The 17,500-nt window shown below is 38.6% G+C and overlaps 1 protein-coding gene across 3 annotated transcripts in view; it reads left to right on the forward strand.

Annotated features, from left to right (window-relative positions):
* prrc1 (proline-rich coiled-coil 1) overlaps positions 1 to 14,495 on the forward strand; it is a 17,520-nt gene extending 3,025 nt beyond the window's left edge. Inside the window, exons 2-10 of one of the 3 annotated variants that reach the window (XM_086097028.1) lie at positions 4,558 to 4,692; positions 5,829 to 6,173; positions 6,253 to 6,398; positions 8,357 to 8,459; positions 8,653 to 8,816; positions 9,684 to 9,787; positions 11,164 to 11,266; positions 13,361 to 13,537; positions 13,799 to 13,942. In XM_086097028.1, the coding sequence (XP_085953154.1) occupies positions 4,578 to 4,692; positions 5,829 to 6,173; positions 6,253 to 6,398; positions 8,357 to 8,459; positions 8,653 to 8,816; positions 9,684 to 9,787; positions 11,164 to 11,266; positions 13,361 to 13,504 (1,224 nt within the window). In that variant the 5' untranslated portion in view covers positions 4,558 to 4,577 and the 3' untranslated portion in view covers positions 13,505 to 13,537; positions 13,799 to 13,942. Of the gene's footprint in view, positions 1 to 4,557; positions 4,693 to 5,828; positions 6,174 to 6,252; positions 6,399 to 8,356; positions 8,460 to 8,652; positions 8,817 to 9,683; positions 9,788 to 11,163; positions 11,267 to 13,360; positions 13,538 to 13,798 lie in introns of all 3 variants that reach the window. The other 2 variants (XM_086097027.1, XM_086097026.1) reach the window with 2 other exon arrangements.
* Positions 14,496 to 17,500: the final 3,005 nt, after the last annotated feature.

Consider the following 17,500-nt stretch of genomic DNA (forward strand, 5'->3'; position numbering starts at 1 on the left):
GTTTTGGTTAATGCAGTCATTCCAAATCACCTTGAGTTACGTGAACCTATGTCAAATAACTAAATTTAAAGCGGCAATAGATAAATATCTGTTTAAAAATCTTGTAAATTATGTTTTGCCATTCACGGGTCTGTCGCACCAAGTGGGTCACCATTGTCGAGTGACGTCAGTCAGATTGAAGCAGGTCTGTGAAGTTGTCTTTTTTTCTTTTTCTTTCTTTCTTCACGACTCGGACCTCCGAGGTCAAAGGGGCATTCCAGTGCACACTTCCTGGTATGAAGTTGGGAAAGTTCAACTTCCGACTTTCCATGAATGCAGCATTACACTTTCTGTAGCTGAGCTGGGATTTTGGTTGTTGCTGAGCAACTTTGAATATTTCTGTTGACAAGTGACAAAATGGCCGCCCCCTGAGATGGACAAAACAGGTGGATTTTGCTTCTAAACTCATATTTCACAAACACAATATTAATCAGAAATCCGCATTTACACACATGGGGGTACATACAACATTCTTGTAAAGAAAATCTTGGGGTTGACTCTATTCGATAGCTGGATGGACATTTTACATAAAGTTTGTCATGAAGCAGTTAACTTTTTCCCTTAGGCATTTCACTCTGAAATGTGAACAATATTGGAAAAAATGAAAATGTTTTATGGACTGTTGTAATCATATTTGAAGCAAATATTTGCTGAGATATTCACGACCAGAAGTTATGTGAATTGTCGTTATTTTGTTGTTGGCTGGGTTCTTTTTGGTGTGTTCATGTCGGTCTTTTGGTTTACTTTGTTTTGTCTGTATTTTGTTATAATACTAAAAACAAATTTCAACTCAAACACATTTAAAAATGGCATAATAAACCTTTACATATTATGGATTGTTTTTTTGTTGTTGCCAGGTGTGATCTGTGCAAAGCTCAATGAGTTTTGCTCAATGTTAAGACCCTCAAAATCAGCGTCCGTTTTATTTTTTGGCAATGAGTTGCCCCGATTTTAAAGTAAATATATACACATCATCGTTAGTTTTACTCATAGGACAATATTGCTTTTATTTTCCATACAAGACATAATAAATGAATAAATAAATAGTACATATGTATGGATAGGTCTGATGCCACTAAAAAATTTGAGTGGTCGAAAGTAAAACAATATTCATAAATTACTTCGTTGTCACACTTACAAGAGTATCAACATTTTGTACAAATATGAAAATACCATGTGTGGGGTGATTTTTATTTTTTGTCGACTCCAAGGGCTAGGTGGCGCTATATTTATAACCAACTATTGTCATAGGGATACCTTCAGGTCGTGACTATAAACATACATGTGAAGTTTGGGAATTTTTGGAGCATGTACCAAGGAGTTATTTCGTCTTTCATGGAAAAGGAAATATGAAACAAAAAATATGATGCCCCGCCACCACCCTATAGTATTTTGAAAATTCAAGATTTTTTCCCCTTTTGTTGACCTGGGTCTTGACATGGTTGACAAGTTTGAAGTCAATCGGATCAAGAGGAGAAATGGGCAACAGAATGCCCCCTGTAAATGTGCAAAAATCGGCAACAAACAGACATTCAAAAATTCGTAACTCACTTCCTGTTCATTTTAGCATATTGGTCCAAGAGACTTTTTTGTAGGTCATGGGCTCCCTCATATACCAACATTCTCATAGATCTTGCTTAAACATACAACCGGGGCTGCTTCGTAAAAAATTCTAGGGGGCGCTAGTGAGTAATATTTGTAAAAATCGCACAATACATGATAAAATATTGCTTATTTTGCCAGGCCAGATGTGTGTGCCAAGTTTCATGAGTTCCTGTGCATATTGAGGCCCTCAAAATTGGCGTTATTTTCTTGGCGAACAGTACCTTGCCACGCCCACAGCGATTCGCGAAAGCTCACAAACTTTGTGTTATGACATCATGAAGGCCTAAACACTCTTTTGAGCAAATACGTGGTTGGAGAAAAAAGTAGAAGGAAACATTTTTTATTATTTTTTTTTTGCCAGTAGGTGGCGCTATCAGTACAAATAAATATAAGTTCGTAGATGTATTCAGACGTGGACTCTCATCAAATATGTGACATTTTGAGAAGATAGGATCATCTGGGTCAAATTAACGCAGCTTTTATTGTCACGGTGAATCATCAGAGTTTGTGGCACCGTAACGGCCACGCCCTTTGGCGAAAAGTTACAATATTCAGTGTGGCGCACGATCAACATCTTAAGGTTTTCTGACAAAATTTCAACTGGATCCCTCAAATGGGCTCGGCACAATAGATAAAAATATAACGTATGACATTTCTTATCACAACTAGGTGGCGTTACATGTATAACAGAATATTATCTTATAGATGTTTTCAGGCCGTGGCTATTAAGATGCATGAGAAGTTTGGGATTTTTTGGAGCTTGTACAGCGGAGTTATTAAGCGTTTCCTCTTTTTTGATGAAGGAAATATTAAGGCAGAATTTGAGGCCCCGCCCCATCATATAGTATTTCAAAAAGTCAAGATTTTTTTCCCCAGTTGTTGTCCCAGGTCTTGAGATGATACATGCCAAGTTAGAAGTAAATCGGATGAAAACTGTGCCAATGGGCAAAAAGAATGACCACAGTGAATGTGCAAAAAATGGGCCAAAATTTGACATTCAAAAATTCATAGCTCACTTCCTGTACATTTTAGGATATGGCTTCCACTGACTTTTTTGTGTGTCTCGGGGCGCTTCACGTGCCTGCCAATTTTTGTAGCCCTCGGTCAAATATGCCGGGATTGGTGCTTATTATTTCCTAGGGGGCGCTTTATGTTGTTATGGCAACTTCATAATATCAAATTTTTCGCCGAGCCCGTGGAAGCGTGCAAAGTTTGGTGAGTTTTCGTAAATGTTTAGGTCCCCAAAAATGAGATTGTTTACAAAGAATAATAATAATAATAATTCTTACAAAAACAAGAGCGACGGGCCCTAATAATACCAACGAAAAACAAGAGGGACCTTGCAAGCGGTAGCTCGTTATTTGAAGGAAAAACACTCCCGAAGTTGATGCTAACTTCCGGTTAGCATTTGAATGGGATCCTCCCTCCGCTTTTAGCATTAGCGCAAGGCTAGCGATGTTTTAAAAACTAAGTATGTTTTGTATTTAAATATACAGTGGGTGTTATTCTTAATGTCGTGTGTTAAGTTTTACAGTTAACTCCAACTGGGATGGCATTAAACAGCTTAAAGAACGCTCGGGGGACAATAGAATAACCAGAATAACATACGCTACACACTTGCTAGTTGCTAATCATGATACGCAAGCAAAATGGTGCATTCAGGGTACTTTCACATCGTCGGAAACTTCGGGTTTCTTCGATAACGTTTAACGCTTTAAGGGGAAAATAATCGGCCATTTCGCCCAATCGGCCGATTGTTTTGGCGGATGTTTTTAATTGCCGGCCGATTAATCGGTCGGGCCCTAGAGGGTAGATCCTTGAGGAACACCTCTAGGTTGAACTAATAAGTCAGATTTACATCCTTTAAAAAAAACACCGTTTTCTACAATGTAAGTACAATTTAACCACAAGGTTGTTGCATGTTTAGATAAACCAATAGCATACAACCTATCTAACAACAAGTAACGATCTACAAGGTCAAACACTTTTTTTAAGATCAACAAAAATTTGACCCATTAAGTAAACCCTGATCAGATGCTGAAAGTACATCATTAGAAAACTTTGAGAGCAGTGGTTGTGGAGTGGTTGGATCTGAATCCAAATTTATATTGAGAAAAAAATATTATTAATATTCAGATAGTGATTTAGTTGATTAAAGATAATTTTTCAAATACTTTCACAATAGAACATAAGATTGAAATAAAATAGTAATAGAATTGAAATAATTGAACCACTTTTCAACAGTAAGATGATAATATTTTCCTTATGTGATAACCTCATTATAAAAACTAATTTTTCCACTTGCTGTCAGCGGAAGATGACATCACCTGTGCTGAGGAAGCAGGTAACGAATCTGACCAATAAAACAGGTGAGCCGGGGCTCACCTGTTTTCTTGGTTTGGTCAGTACACTGAGCAATAATTGGTCGTTACCTATTTCCTCAGCAGAGGTGATGCCAACTTCAGTCGACCGTAAGTGGAAAAAATATTTTTTAAAGGTATTAATTGTTCATGAAAATAATGAAGTCATCCCAATAATTTTACACAAAATATTATCTTCTTCTGAACACAGTCATATACCTTGTTATAGAATGGTGTGCACACTTGTGCAAACACATTATCACAGTTATTTATTTATACTTGTCCTTTGTAAAATGTTTTTTGTTTGTTTTAAAATTGGGTTTTATTGGTCACATTAAAGGTGGAAATGATTTATATATAAATGTAAAAATAATATAAATTCATTTTAATCAGTTATCAGAAAAAACTGCTATTTGAACAGGGGGTGTGCCCACTGTATTTCAGGTGCAATGACAATGACTGTTTATGTCTGTAATTATGGTAATTAAAAAAAAGTTCATACATTAATATGTGACGATAATGATAATTGATCATGCAAAAATATAACGGTTAGATTCTGCTCCGATTACGTGGATGCTGAAGGTCAAGGAGATGATGGAAGAAAGTGGGATTGAGACGACACCTCCAACCAGCCCTACACCACCAATGCGTGAAGCTGCCTTAGTCAGCCCTCGACCAATAAGCATAGGTAGGAGATATGTTTGGAATCTGTCCGTCCGTCCGTGTGTCCGTGTATGTATCTTTTGTCAGGTTTCCATCCAAATGTTAGAATTTTTTATGCAAACTTTGTGAAAATGCACAAAACGGACATGCGACTTATGCCCGTTTCCATCCGCTCTTCTTTTGCGAATATGCGGCGCGAGATGACGTTGTAGTGACGGAACTTTGGGACAATGGGGAGTTCCAAGTGGGAATGCTGGTTTTGACGGACTGAATGGAAGTAGTTTGTCTAGTTGGCTTCCCTCCCGCATGTAAGTGAAGTGTGTCGTTACATTGAGAGCTGATGCCATCTAAAATTGCATTCATGTTTTTTTTCTTTAATCAATTATAAAAAGAATCGTGTTTCTTCGTCTCCCCAAACATATCTTACTTTATCATCCGCCATTTATCGTGACTACAAACGTGCGTGTGACGTAGTATTGGTCAAAACGTGCGACGTATATCTGGTCTTTTAGTCGCTTATTCGCAAAACCTGTTTCCATCGCCAAAATGGCCATTTTCCTTTTTTCGATACGCTTGGAAAAACTACCCACTCCAAGCGTAAAAACTTTTTGGGCAAATTTTGGGCCTTTTTTTCGAATGTCTGGCGTTTCCATTCAGTTTATTTTTTGCAATTCTTGAAAATTCGAATAAAAATAGGTGGCTGGAAACCCACCCTATGTCTGTCTTTGTTGTCTCCATCTATTTATGTTTACATTTTTGTTGTTTTTCTGTGTTTTTGATTTGGGTTTCAAATCACCAATTAGAGACAAAAATTCAGAATTCCATCTTATTTCTTGGTTTTTACTCAACTCAGCTTTATTTATAGCAGTAGTACGATGGACTGCTTGTTTCTGCTAATCACTGCTTTATTGCTAAGCAGCAATTAGAAGAAGCACTTGTTCTGCAAGCAATTCTCTAATAAAAAAAATCCAAATTATAAGCGATAGCAATGTTGTCCTTTGCTCTCATAAAGGAGATAGTTCCTGCTCTGCAATTAGTCCCATATTAATTATTTTTGAAGTTGTTAAGTTAAATACAAATATTTTTCACAAGTAATGTCTAAAAATGAATGACCAGCTTTGGACAAAATGTCTTAATTACGTGTTAAAATTTGTATTTCAGGTCCATCAACCCATTCTATCGCTGTAGGCAGCAGCTCAGTGTCCATTTGTTCCCCCTCAATCAGTGCTCCTCCCCTTTCTGCTTTTAGCAGTCCCATGGCTCCGCCTTCCATCTTTCCTCCTCAATCTTCACTTGCCGGCCCCTTTAGCACAAATGTTTCCGTCTCTGCGCCTCCCCTGGCATCTTTAACTGGACCACCTTCCTTTTCTTCTGCTGCACCTCCTGTTGGTTCTCCTATTTCCAATTTTTCAATGAGTGCGGGATATGACATTACGCGGGGTCATGCTGGTCGAACACCACAAACACCGCTCATGCCAACTTTTTCTAGGCCAACCTCTATTCCAGGTAACGTGTGCAACAGCATACTCCAAATTAAATTCGACTGAGACAATGGCTAGTCTCATGGCTTTCCCTTCATCTCCAGGTGTAGTGTCTAACCCGATGGTTCAGCAGCCTGCCATGACCGGAGGTTTAGATGCCAGATCTCCAATCACATTCCCTGAGGAGCAGGAGGATCCCAGAGTATCTATAGACAACAATGCTGGTGGTGGAATATGGGGTTTTTTCAAGGTAAATGTGTTATAAATGTTTTGATCATGACGTCTCTGATCCACTGTTGAAAGGAGACTGAGTTTCTTGTCTTTCATCCAAAATCCCTTCAAACATCAGTGAGATGAGTAAACTTGTGTACTCACTGTTGATGTTGTTTTAAATTTTAGTTTAAAACATTTTTCTCTCTTACTTTTTTTACAACAGCTTTTGGGGAAAACATGTTTCTCTCTTCCAAGTATTGTCAGTCCCGTAAATTTAGAAGTTAATCAATGGATTTTAGTTATACAGTGGATTCTCAGTCAATCAACTTGTGATATATATTTTGAAGCCCCCCCCCCCCCATAAGAAATAATGAAATAAAAAATAAATTATCCTGGGGCAAAATATTTTACTCACCTGCTACTGTAGAGTTGTGCTTGAAAGTTTACCATACCCTTAGGGTATGTAAACTTGTGAGCACAACTGTAAATGTACAAAAGCTAAACGGTGCTTAATGACACAAAAATGCTATGAATCGTCATCAAAATTCACATGCACATCTCTACTCAACTTCAACCTCTGTAATTATCAAAAGAATTGCCATCGTATTTTGGATTTATGGGCGTTAAGCCCCGAGGTGGGTAGTCTGTCGGTCCGTCGCTGATTTTTTCTGACGAATGGCGAGAAACTTAAATAAAAATAAAAAAAGTCTGTCAGTGTAATCGTCACTCACTGAGTCAAGTACCAATGTACTTCTCACAGATGATTGCCTGTTTTGCTGACGACTGAAGAAAGCACGCGCTGCGTGTCTCTGGTGTGTTTGTTCATGTGTCTTGCTTAAGAGGATTGTATTGAATATATGTGTGTGAGAGTGACTACTCCTTTATACAATGAACCAGAACTTTATTTAAACAACAAACAATATACACGTTACACACCATGTAGAAATTTTTTATATGGACATTCTATACAATATAAACAACACAAAACACGCCAGGAAGGTTACAAAAAATATAGAATAGTTAAACAAAATAGATTGTCACGTCAATTTATTCGATTTCGACTATGGCTCACGAATGGTGAATGAGGGACCAGCAAAATTATGTAAAATGCCCACCTCTGGTTAAGCCTTTTTCTCACCATACAGTGCGCTCATAAGTTTACATACACTAAGGGTATGTTAACTTTCAAGCACAACTGTATGTACATTCCAAAGTTATATGTTTTTTGTTGACTTAGCCCGGCTGCTTATTGAGTAGCCAGGGCAAAGATTCCGGAACCAAAAGGCACAAACGTCCCCACCAAATCACCAATACATTTTTTCATTGTGCTGAAAACTAGGGCAGGGTTAAAAAATCAAATAATTGATATCGAATAGATTTTCATTTTCGGGCCTGATATAGATTCCTAAAACCTAAAACTAAAAAAGAAATATTAAAATAATAGATTTGCGATTATTTTAATATTTCTTTTTCCCATAAATTCAAAAGAAAATAGAATTTTAAAGGCCATTTTTTGGACCTTACCGTTTTCTTGAAATGTACTATTCACGTGAACATAAAAGTATTTTCTTACATTTTGAAAGATCTGACTTGTTGCACTTTAAAACAATTCAGAATCTTTTTAATTTATATTTACAATTATTGAATTATAATGTCTAAGAAGAATTGATGTTCCATAATTAAACGTTATTGGATTGAATTGAAGTGAATCAAATCAGATTATTATTATTTTTGAATCAAACTGAACTCTTGAATCGATTGGGGAAATTAGAATTTATACCCAGTCCAAGTTGAAACACACCAGTTGGCTCAAGACAGCGACAGGTTCATGTCAATCTTCAGACAGAGTGGACCGACAGAAAAATATTTCTCCTGAAGTTTTAGTTTTTATGGGCTACTGAATTTAGAGATTTCCCTGTATTTTAAATAATACTGAATGTTGTCCATTCTTTACCCGGTAAATGTTGTGACAAGTGTTCTTCATTTTCTTATTAGGGCGTCGCTGGGAACCCTGTTGTTAAAACAGTCCTGGATAAGACCAAACATTCTGTTGAGTCTATGATTACCACTCTAGATCCTGGCATGGCTCCATATATCAGTGAGCATCTCTTACAATCATTACACAACACAAGTACTTTTCAGTGTCATAAAACAGCCAATGATAACAACAATCCTAAAGGAGGCTGGCATAACATGGAAGTGCAGCTTTATTAACTTGCATAAAAAAAGCAGATTTTAGATTATTTGATGACAAAGACAATTATATTAAAAGATGTTTTGTTTCACCATAGAGTCCGGAGGGGACATTGACATTGTGGTGACATCAGATCAAGAGATGAATGTTGACGCAGTCCGAGATGCTTTTCAGGAGGTGTTTGGAATGGCCATGGTTACAGGGGAAATTGGTGCATCCAACATTGCCCCGCAACCTGTGGGCTATGCAGCAGGGCTCAAGGTTTGTTCACTAAAAGCATCCATCCTTATGTATATTTTTATATATATTTGTGCAAGTATTTTCCCCCTTTGTGATTGTCTGATTATAAAAAAAATTATATACCGGTATTTATCATACTGAGATGTTTGTGATCATCATGCTACCATAGTAAATGCAGTTTATAGATGAAGATTTTATTGATTAACTCATTCACTCCCAGCCATTTTCACTGAAGCAACACCCTTCGCTCCTGGCTGTTTTACTGAATTTTGACAGATTTTGCAAGGCCCACAGAATATTGTGTTCTATTGCTATAAAAACATGGAACCCACCAAAACAAAGATCAGAGTATCTTCTTTCATCAGGGAAAAAAGTATATTTGTATCTGTTTCCATTTGAATGCAATTAGCATTAGAATATGGCTAAGTTTCATCATTATTCACAAATCAGTTTAAAATAGTGGGGAAAATAGCTTTTTTGCAACATGCCCTGGTTGATCTCGTACACTCTGCTGCCACCTGCTGGCCATTTTTTGTAATAACTACCATTGCTTTAAGTGTCCTCTTCATGTCAGAAGCTGTATCAAAGCCTTCTGTTTGCGCTAGCATAAAAAAATAAAAAACAAAACAAAATCTATGAATACGTTTTTTGGACCATGGCAATATTTAAAATAGAACGTTTTATACCTTTTTGGGAGCAAATGAGTTCAGGGAAACAAATCATAATCAGAAATTGATACTGGTATCGGTCTGAAAATAAGTTTGAGTCTGATGCGAGTGTAAATCCACACATCATTGGTATTGTTGCCTTTCAGAATGAAGGTTCCAAACTCTGCACCATGTTCAGCATATTACCATTTGACTTGGTATTGTTTGTTGCGTCTTGCAGGGTGCTCAGGAGCGCATTGATAGTTTGAGAAGATCGGGTGTGATCCACGAGAAGCAGCCAGTGGTCTCAATGGAAAAATTTATTGCTGAGCTCTTTCCTGACAAGTAAGACACTCTTTGAACATAATTTGTGATCTGCCATTCACACACACTCTTCTTTAAAACCATAAACCTAGGTCAAAAGAGTTAAACCACCTCCATGTCCACAATATTCCAAACCAAATATGTAGACGTTTCTCTTTATTCTTTTGTGTTGTTTTATACTTAACAATTTAAGTAAAAAATTTCTGTGTGTTCTTTAAGTGGAAAATGTCTAAGTTTATACTCACACTTTGTCGGGCCTGCTCCTAATAGCTTTTTTGAACGTTGATCTGATTATAAAAAGATAGCTCAAGGGTACCTCAGGATTAAAGGTATATGAGATGACTGCAGGATGTGAAACTTGAGTCTCTTGATAGTTGACTGACCAAAGCATGTAGAGTAGACCATACTGGGTGACAGTCCGCCGGAAGATGACTGGAACTGGGCGGGTAGAGTAACCTAGCCCAACCAGAAGGCAAAGCCACTTGTTGATGATAGAGGCATCGTAATTATAGTCTGAGGAGGGTATGTGAATCAGTGAGGCTTGACATGGAATAGGGGTCTTTGGTTGGAGGAAAGTTACGAGGCGGTATAGCGGAACATGGTGGAGGTGTTGGAACTGGTGTTCCAAAGCGCTGGTGGAGGACCCGAAACAACTGGGTTAACGTGGCCGTTAGCTGTTACATCTGTATTGCTGACCCATTGGTGCTTTGGCATTAGCTGACTCTTGCTTCAGCAGCAGCATGAGACATCATCGCTTGGTGCTGCTGTAGGACGGACTCAATCCCCTCTAGTGCGTCTGTGATGCTAAAATGTGTGTTGGGTCCAGATTGTGCTGTCACGGGTAAGAGCAGAACCCAAAGGCAGTACACCAGACCACAGTAATTGTTGGTTATGAATTGAATCTCCAATGTGACCGTTTCAAAGAAAAACTCACAATATTTGGAAACTGAATGGCAGAATGGCACTTACTGGTCATATCAACAGGGAACTCTGAGTTCTGTTTTTCAGTGAACGGCTCATAACAAAATTATTTATTGACGATAATTTATTTTAGTAGTCAAATTATTTTCTTGTATTTCTCTCATCAACTGCTGAAGTTCCTGCAGGACCTCGCGGAGTGGCTCGAGGCTCTTTTTCGTTTCCTGTATTTTGGGTATTATCCCCTTTTTTATTTGCAGTATTTCAGTCATCATTTTGTTGAGTTTTCCAAGAGAAAATTGTATCTCCTCAATCTCGTCAGCTCTTTTTCCGCCAGGTACATTGCAACAATGTAGTTAAAAATCCAGAGCAAGTGCAGAAGAGAGTGCAGATGTATCCTTCCTCGACAGATGCGCCCTTGACTCTGAAAATTTGTCTCGATGTATACAAATTTCACAACTTGCTTGGTTTGTGTTCAGGTGGTTTGACATTGGCTGCTTGATCCTGGAGGACCCTGGCCATAACACCCGAGTGGAGGTCTTCACCCAAGCAACCCCACTGTCTCTCGAACATGTCCAGCAGGTGAGTAATTACGTAAACACTGCAAATGGCCAAGTGAATGGCAAATGTGGCATTATTTAGGAAAAGAGGGTCATTGCTATATAAAGTGGATGAAGGGATATTTTGTTAAGATAGAATACAGTAATTCCCCTTTCATTGCGGGTGTTAAATTCCAGACCACCCCCACAGTAAGTGAAATCCGTGTTATAGAAATGACCCATGTAAATTCTCCCTAGGCATTTTCTAATAGTATTTACTTTATGGCACTTATTTTTTTAGGGGTTTTAATTACACTTTAAAATAATATTCACACTCACTCATTGAAAAACATTTAATATACTGAGAAAAAGCAATGAATAATACAAAAATATTGTACATTGTAACAGTGTACTGATTCATGTATTTGCAATGAACAAATCATATTTTTCCCAAACTTAAGACATTTAACTTATCACCTCACAATATGGCCAAAGATGCACATGTTAAAGTAATCCTACAGCCACTGCTTTCTGTAGGAGTTAAGAGCAGGATTGAAGAAGATAAAGACATTTAATGTCTTTATAATCTCTAAAGCAAAAAATGTTTTAATGCTTGTTTTCTCTTCTTCTTTCAAATTGACAATTATACACAATACTTTGCCTCCTCCTAATGGCCAAAAGTGGCATTACATACCTAAATAAAGCCCAAAACTGAGTGAAAGATGGACATGGATCCCAAGAAATCTGAAAAATAGCAAATTTGTGAGCCTGGAACCCCACAATGGACGGGGGTTTATTGTATTCAGCAATATGTAACATGTAGGTCTTTTAATGTTTATGTGCATATTTTTATTGCAAACTTTTTTCAATTTCAACTTCTCTACTGAGGTAGCTGATTCAGATTTGTTTCCAGAGAGTGTTGGGACTCCGCCGAGGCTGCCCTTTGTCACCGGCTCTTTTTTATGGACAGAAATTGTAGGCGTGCAGCCAAGGCATTGAGGGGATCCTGTTTGGTGGTCTCAGTATTGCATCTCTGCTTTTTACAAATGATGTCGTACTGATGGCTTCATCAAGCCGCAATCTGCAAATCTCAGTAGAGCAGTCCACTGCCGAGTGTGAAGCAGTTGGGATGAAAATCTGCACCTCCAAATCTAAGACTATGATAAAATACTAAGAATTTTAAGTTCCATGTTTTGTCATTTATTTTTCCACTGTTCTGATTGTGTCAGGCTTTTGTCATGGTATAATTTTATTATGGTGTATTGCAATACGTAATGCTAGTACAGTTTCAAAGTCAACATTTTTTGTATTGTTTTGTTAGGTGAGCATAATTAAAGGAAAATTACAGAACAACGCAATGAAAACACGTACATTGAAGGGAGTGCATACAGCCTCTACAGGCTCTACACACTACAAGCACAATGAGTGTCCCCCCCCCCCACTTTAACTCATTCAAACCCATAAACGTATACATACGTTTTTAATACTTTGTCCTGCACTCCCAAAAACGTATTTATGCGTTTTTTATGCTGGAGCATACAGAAGGCTTTGATACAGCTCCTGACATGAAGAGGTTGCTTAAAGCAATGGTAGTTATTTAAAAAAAAAATGGCCAGAAGGTGGCAGCAGAGTATAAGAGATCAACCAGGGTCATGTTGCAACATGCTCTTTTTCCAGTGTTTGCAACAGGTGTGTGAATAATGATGAAACTTACCTATATTCTAATGTTAATTGCTGCAAAACTGAAACGGATACAATGATACTTTTTATCCTGATGAAAGAAGAGACTAATCTTTCTTTTGGTAGGTTCCACGTTTTAATAGCAATAGAACACAATATTCTGTGGACCTTTCAAAATCAGTCAAAATCCAGTAAAACAGCCAGGAGCGAAGGGGGTTGCTTCAGTGAAATTAGCTGGGAGTGAGTGCGTCAATGATTTGGGCTTTCACTCATCGCTCTGTATTTCCTTCACATTATTGTTTTTCTTTTAACTAGTGTGTTTAATTTATTGATGTCTCGTCCTGTGGTTTTTCTTTTGTAAGAAAAAAAAGGTTGTGTTTTACCTTGACTAGTTTTGGCGATGACTGCCGTCTTCCTCAGAAGCTGTCAAACTGACAGTTGTGACGTGTTTTATCAGCTGATGTTCCTGGGCATAGCCGGCGTGGCACAGCTGTCATGTGACGCTCCACGCCGACTACGTCCTCCGTCGCTCGATGACCTCCAGAGAAGTGGATCCCATGTGTGGGGAAAGTCACAACTGTCAGAGTTTGACAGCTTTTGAGGAAGACGGCAGTCGTCGCCGAAACTAGTCAAGGTAAAGCACTACCTTTTTTTTCTCCTAAAAAAGAAAAAACACAGGACAATATAGATTTGTAGACAAGATTACTTTTTTAGTTATTGATGTCTAATGTGTGATTACAGTACTTATATTTCTTCTGAGCAATGCATTTTTCAGTTGTAATAACCCCAGAAAAAAAGAGCAAAACAACCAACCAATATCGCCATATTGTTCTGCAGTTTGGCCAACAATATTTAAACTTATGCCAGATAAAACGTGTTTGTCATTTGCATACAGGCTCAGTCCTTGACCCCTCCAGACTACAGCCTTCGATGGTCCGGTCTTATGGTTACAGTAGGTGATATCCTGGAACGCAGCCTGCCCAACATCAATAAATCCGAATGGCTTCTGGCTATGACGGGGATGACACAACGGCAAATGATCTATAGTGCTGCCAAAGTGTTGGCGGGAATCTACAAACAAAGGCTGCCACCCAGGATCTGCTGAATTTTTTCTGTCTGGGAGCATTTGGTAACATTTTGAAGGAGTGGCAAAAACTTACAGCCATTGGTCAGTGAGATCACTGTTTTTCCTCAAAGCCAGACAGTCATGTTTTAAATGTTGACATTCCAACTCATCAACTGGATTTTACTGTTGCAACATAACACTTTCAAAAATAAAGCCATTTACGAAGTAATCATCTAATACTTTTTGAGATTACATGTTGCTATATATAAATGATGAGGTTTTGTGTGATTTTTTTTATTTGATCACACCCCCCCCCCCCCCCCAAAAAAAAAATACTGAATTTCTAATCATACAGTATTTGGCCAAGTCTTTACACATGATTCAATATGAACAAAGCCAACAATAAACAGAACATTGAAAGTGAACTCTGAAACATTGTGCCAAAAATTACAAGAGCCTTATTGCCTTATTACTGTACATTTAAATTGTCATCTGCCGCATGTAAGAATAAAATGAATACAACCGAGGGTGTGTGGCTGTCCAATTCTTTACAATTCAGTTCACACTGTGCACAGTCTACACACATCTAGGTGAGGCGGCGATTTTAAAGGAGTCAAATTAAATTAAATCCCCTTCTCATTAATATTGAAAATGTGCATTTAATTACTATAATAATTTTGTTGTTCATTGGAAATGGAGGGGGGGGGGGTTCAGAACAAAATTTGTTTTTCAATAATTGGGGGGGGGGGGTTCTATATGCAAATCCATGGGTGCCTAACCATCAGTATGAGGGGGTTGATATATCCAATTGAATACACTACAAAGACAAAGCCCTTTAATGTTAATGTTCAAACTAATAGTTTTGTTTCCTTATTCCCTCAATTTCAATTTGATGCCTGTAACACGTTAAAGAAAAGAAGCTACAACAAGAGCTGTTTATCAACTTTTACACCACTGGGGACAGTAAATTGTAAATTGTTGTAGCTTTGTTGGTGGAATCCTACCCCATTCTTGCTTGATGTAAAACTTCAGATGCTCAACAGTCTAGGGTCTCCATTGTAATATTTTCCACTACATAATGTGCCACACATTTTAAATGGAAGACAGGTCTGGACTGCTGGCAGGCCCGTCTAGTGTACGATGAAGCCACACTATTGGAACGAGTGCAGAACGTAACTTGGTATTGTTTTTGCTGAAATCACGGATATCCCTGAAAAAGATGTTGCTTGGATAGCACATGTTGCTCCAAAAACCTGTATGTACCTTTCAGAATTAATGGTACTACTCAAAGAAATACATCATCTGATTTAAATAACATGGTTACGTCAACCAGTCCCACACTATTTCATTTAAATTGGATGAATGTTGGATGATTCAAAATTAGTTAATGTTCTTAATATTAATACTACATTATATAGTTGTGATGAATTCACACAGTGCTGTTATGTTGAATTTACTAAACATTATTATGTTGAATTTACTCAACATAATTTAGTAGCATTACACAAAAGTAAATGTGTTGAATTTACCTGATATTGTTGAATAAAAATTATCAATACTCATTATGTTGAATTTACTTAACACCGTTATGTAGAAGTATGACACTACTTTTTTCGATTTACTAAAATGGTAGCGCTTTTCCACCTATTAAAGCAAGATTAAGGCAAAGCTAATTTTGCCAAACAACAAAACATTTACATGCAAAAACAATGCTGTTTTGCATGTAAATTTCTAGTCCATTATACATATGGCTGCAGATGGACAAACAGTCAGACAGGCACAAACACATCAAGCATTTTAGGCCAGTGTTTGGCAGTTTGCTCTCAAAACTAATTTGTTTTAAGTATATTTAACATATGTGATTGCAGTAGGATGACATGGATCAGTGGTAGAGTGGTCATCCCCCAAACCAGTGGTTGTAGGTTCGATACCTGAGTCTTAAGTGACCATGATGATATCTGGCACCTTGAGCCAGATACTTTTATTTTTTTATTTTATTTTATTTTTTTTTCCGTCAAAAAGAGCTCAGTATTGTTCATTCGGTAATGTCATCATCATTGCTCTTTTTTTTTTTTTGGTATGTGGGTGAGTATGTGTATGTGTATGTGTATGAGCGAGTGTGTGTGTATTCGTTAGCTCACCAAAAACCTATTAGAAAAAATCCCATACCGTTCACCTAAACCGAACACCGCCGTCAGGAGACCCGAGGGGACCAAGGAAACAAAGGAAAGTGAAATCCAACAACGGCCAGACACCACCCACCGGGCCACCAACCAGAATTTCTCACCAACTCCAGAAACATATAAATTCCAACAAATCCAAAAAATCAGGGAGACCTCAAGAGACCAAAGGAGAGACTGAGGAAAGGAAGGAAGGACAAACGAAGCAGAGTGAGATCCACAGACACCAGCCTCCACCGATTCAATGACCTGAGGAGGAAGCAGATTGTGTCTGAGTTTCGATAGATGCTGGTGTGGTGGATCTGGCATGCATGAAAATCTCCACCAAAGAGGGGAGCCGTCGACCCCTGCCAGGACAGAGCAAGCGCAACACCTCAGGGCCCCCCAGGCCGCGGCAGCGCCAAAGGACGACCCCCGGGCCCCGCCAGGGCCACCGGCCGGAGAGCAAACCCAGGAGCAGGAGCGCCCCCCACCCCAACACGGCCCGCGCCCCCAACGCAGCAGGATGGGGCACTGCAGGCCCGCCAGGCACCCCACCGGTCCACAGCCCCCGCTCCCCCCACCCCGCCCCCCATCCACCCCCGCCATCCACCCCAACCCAGCCGCCCCCAGGCCCCCAGACACCCCCCCCAGCACCCCCCCCCCCCCAATAAAGCCGCCCCCCCCGACCAACCGGCAAAGGCAAACCTTGAATGTGTCCCCACTCAGTGTATATACAAGTGTGTGTGTGTGTGTGGTGCATTAAAATTAGGAGCAGGTGAACCGGAGCAGAGGGAAATTATATCCCCACGCTCCGATCCACCCGCCTCCCAGGCATGTCAGTCAGCCAGATACTGAGCACCCAGTTGCTCCTGATGCTGCTCCATCAGTTAGTGAAGTGAAGTAAGTGTAGAGCAAAATTTAAGGCTATGCCTGGATTTTGCTTTAATAGGTGGAAAAGTGCTACCATTTTAGTAAATAGAGTAAAATAGTGTTAAATAAATTCTACATAATCATGTTGAGTAAATTCAACATAATGAGGATTGATATTTTTTATTTTACAATATCAGGTAAATTAAACACAATTACTTTTAGTAAATTCAACATAATGATGTTGAGTACATTCAACATAATGTTGAATAAATTCAACACACATATATAATGAAGGATTAAATAAAGAACATTAGCTAAATTTTAGTCATCCAACATTCAAACATGCAAGTCGATGATCACTGATGGAACTTTGAACTTAGTTCGACGACTGAAGTTGCATATCTACAAAGTTGTTAAAATGATTCAAAAGGACTTGAAATTCAAAGTGTAAGGACTTGTGAATCGACTTGAGAGTTGTCAGTCTTGACTTGGGCTTATC

Source organism: Leptonotus elevatus, chromosome 15 (assembly GCF_054856555.1).
Source record: "Leptonotus elevatus isolate MCC_2025b chromosome 15, RoL_Lele_1.0, whole genome shotgun sequence".
In the NCBI taxonomy this organism is placed as follows: Eukaryota; Metazoa; Chordata; class Actinopteri; order Syngnathiformes; family Syngnathidae; genus Leptonotus; species Leptonotus elevatus.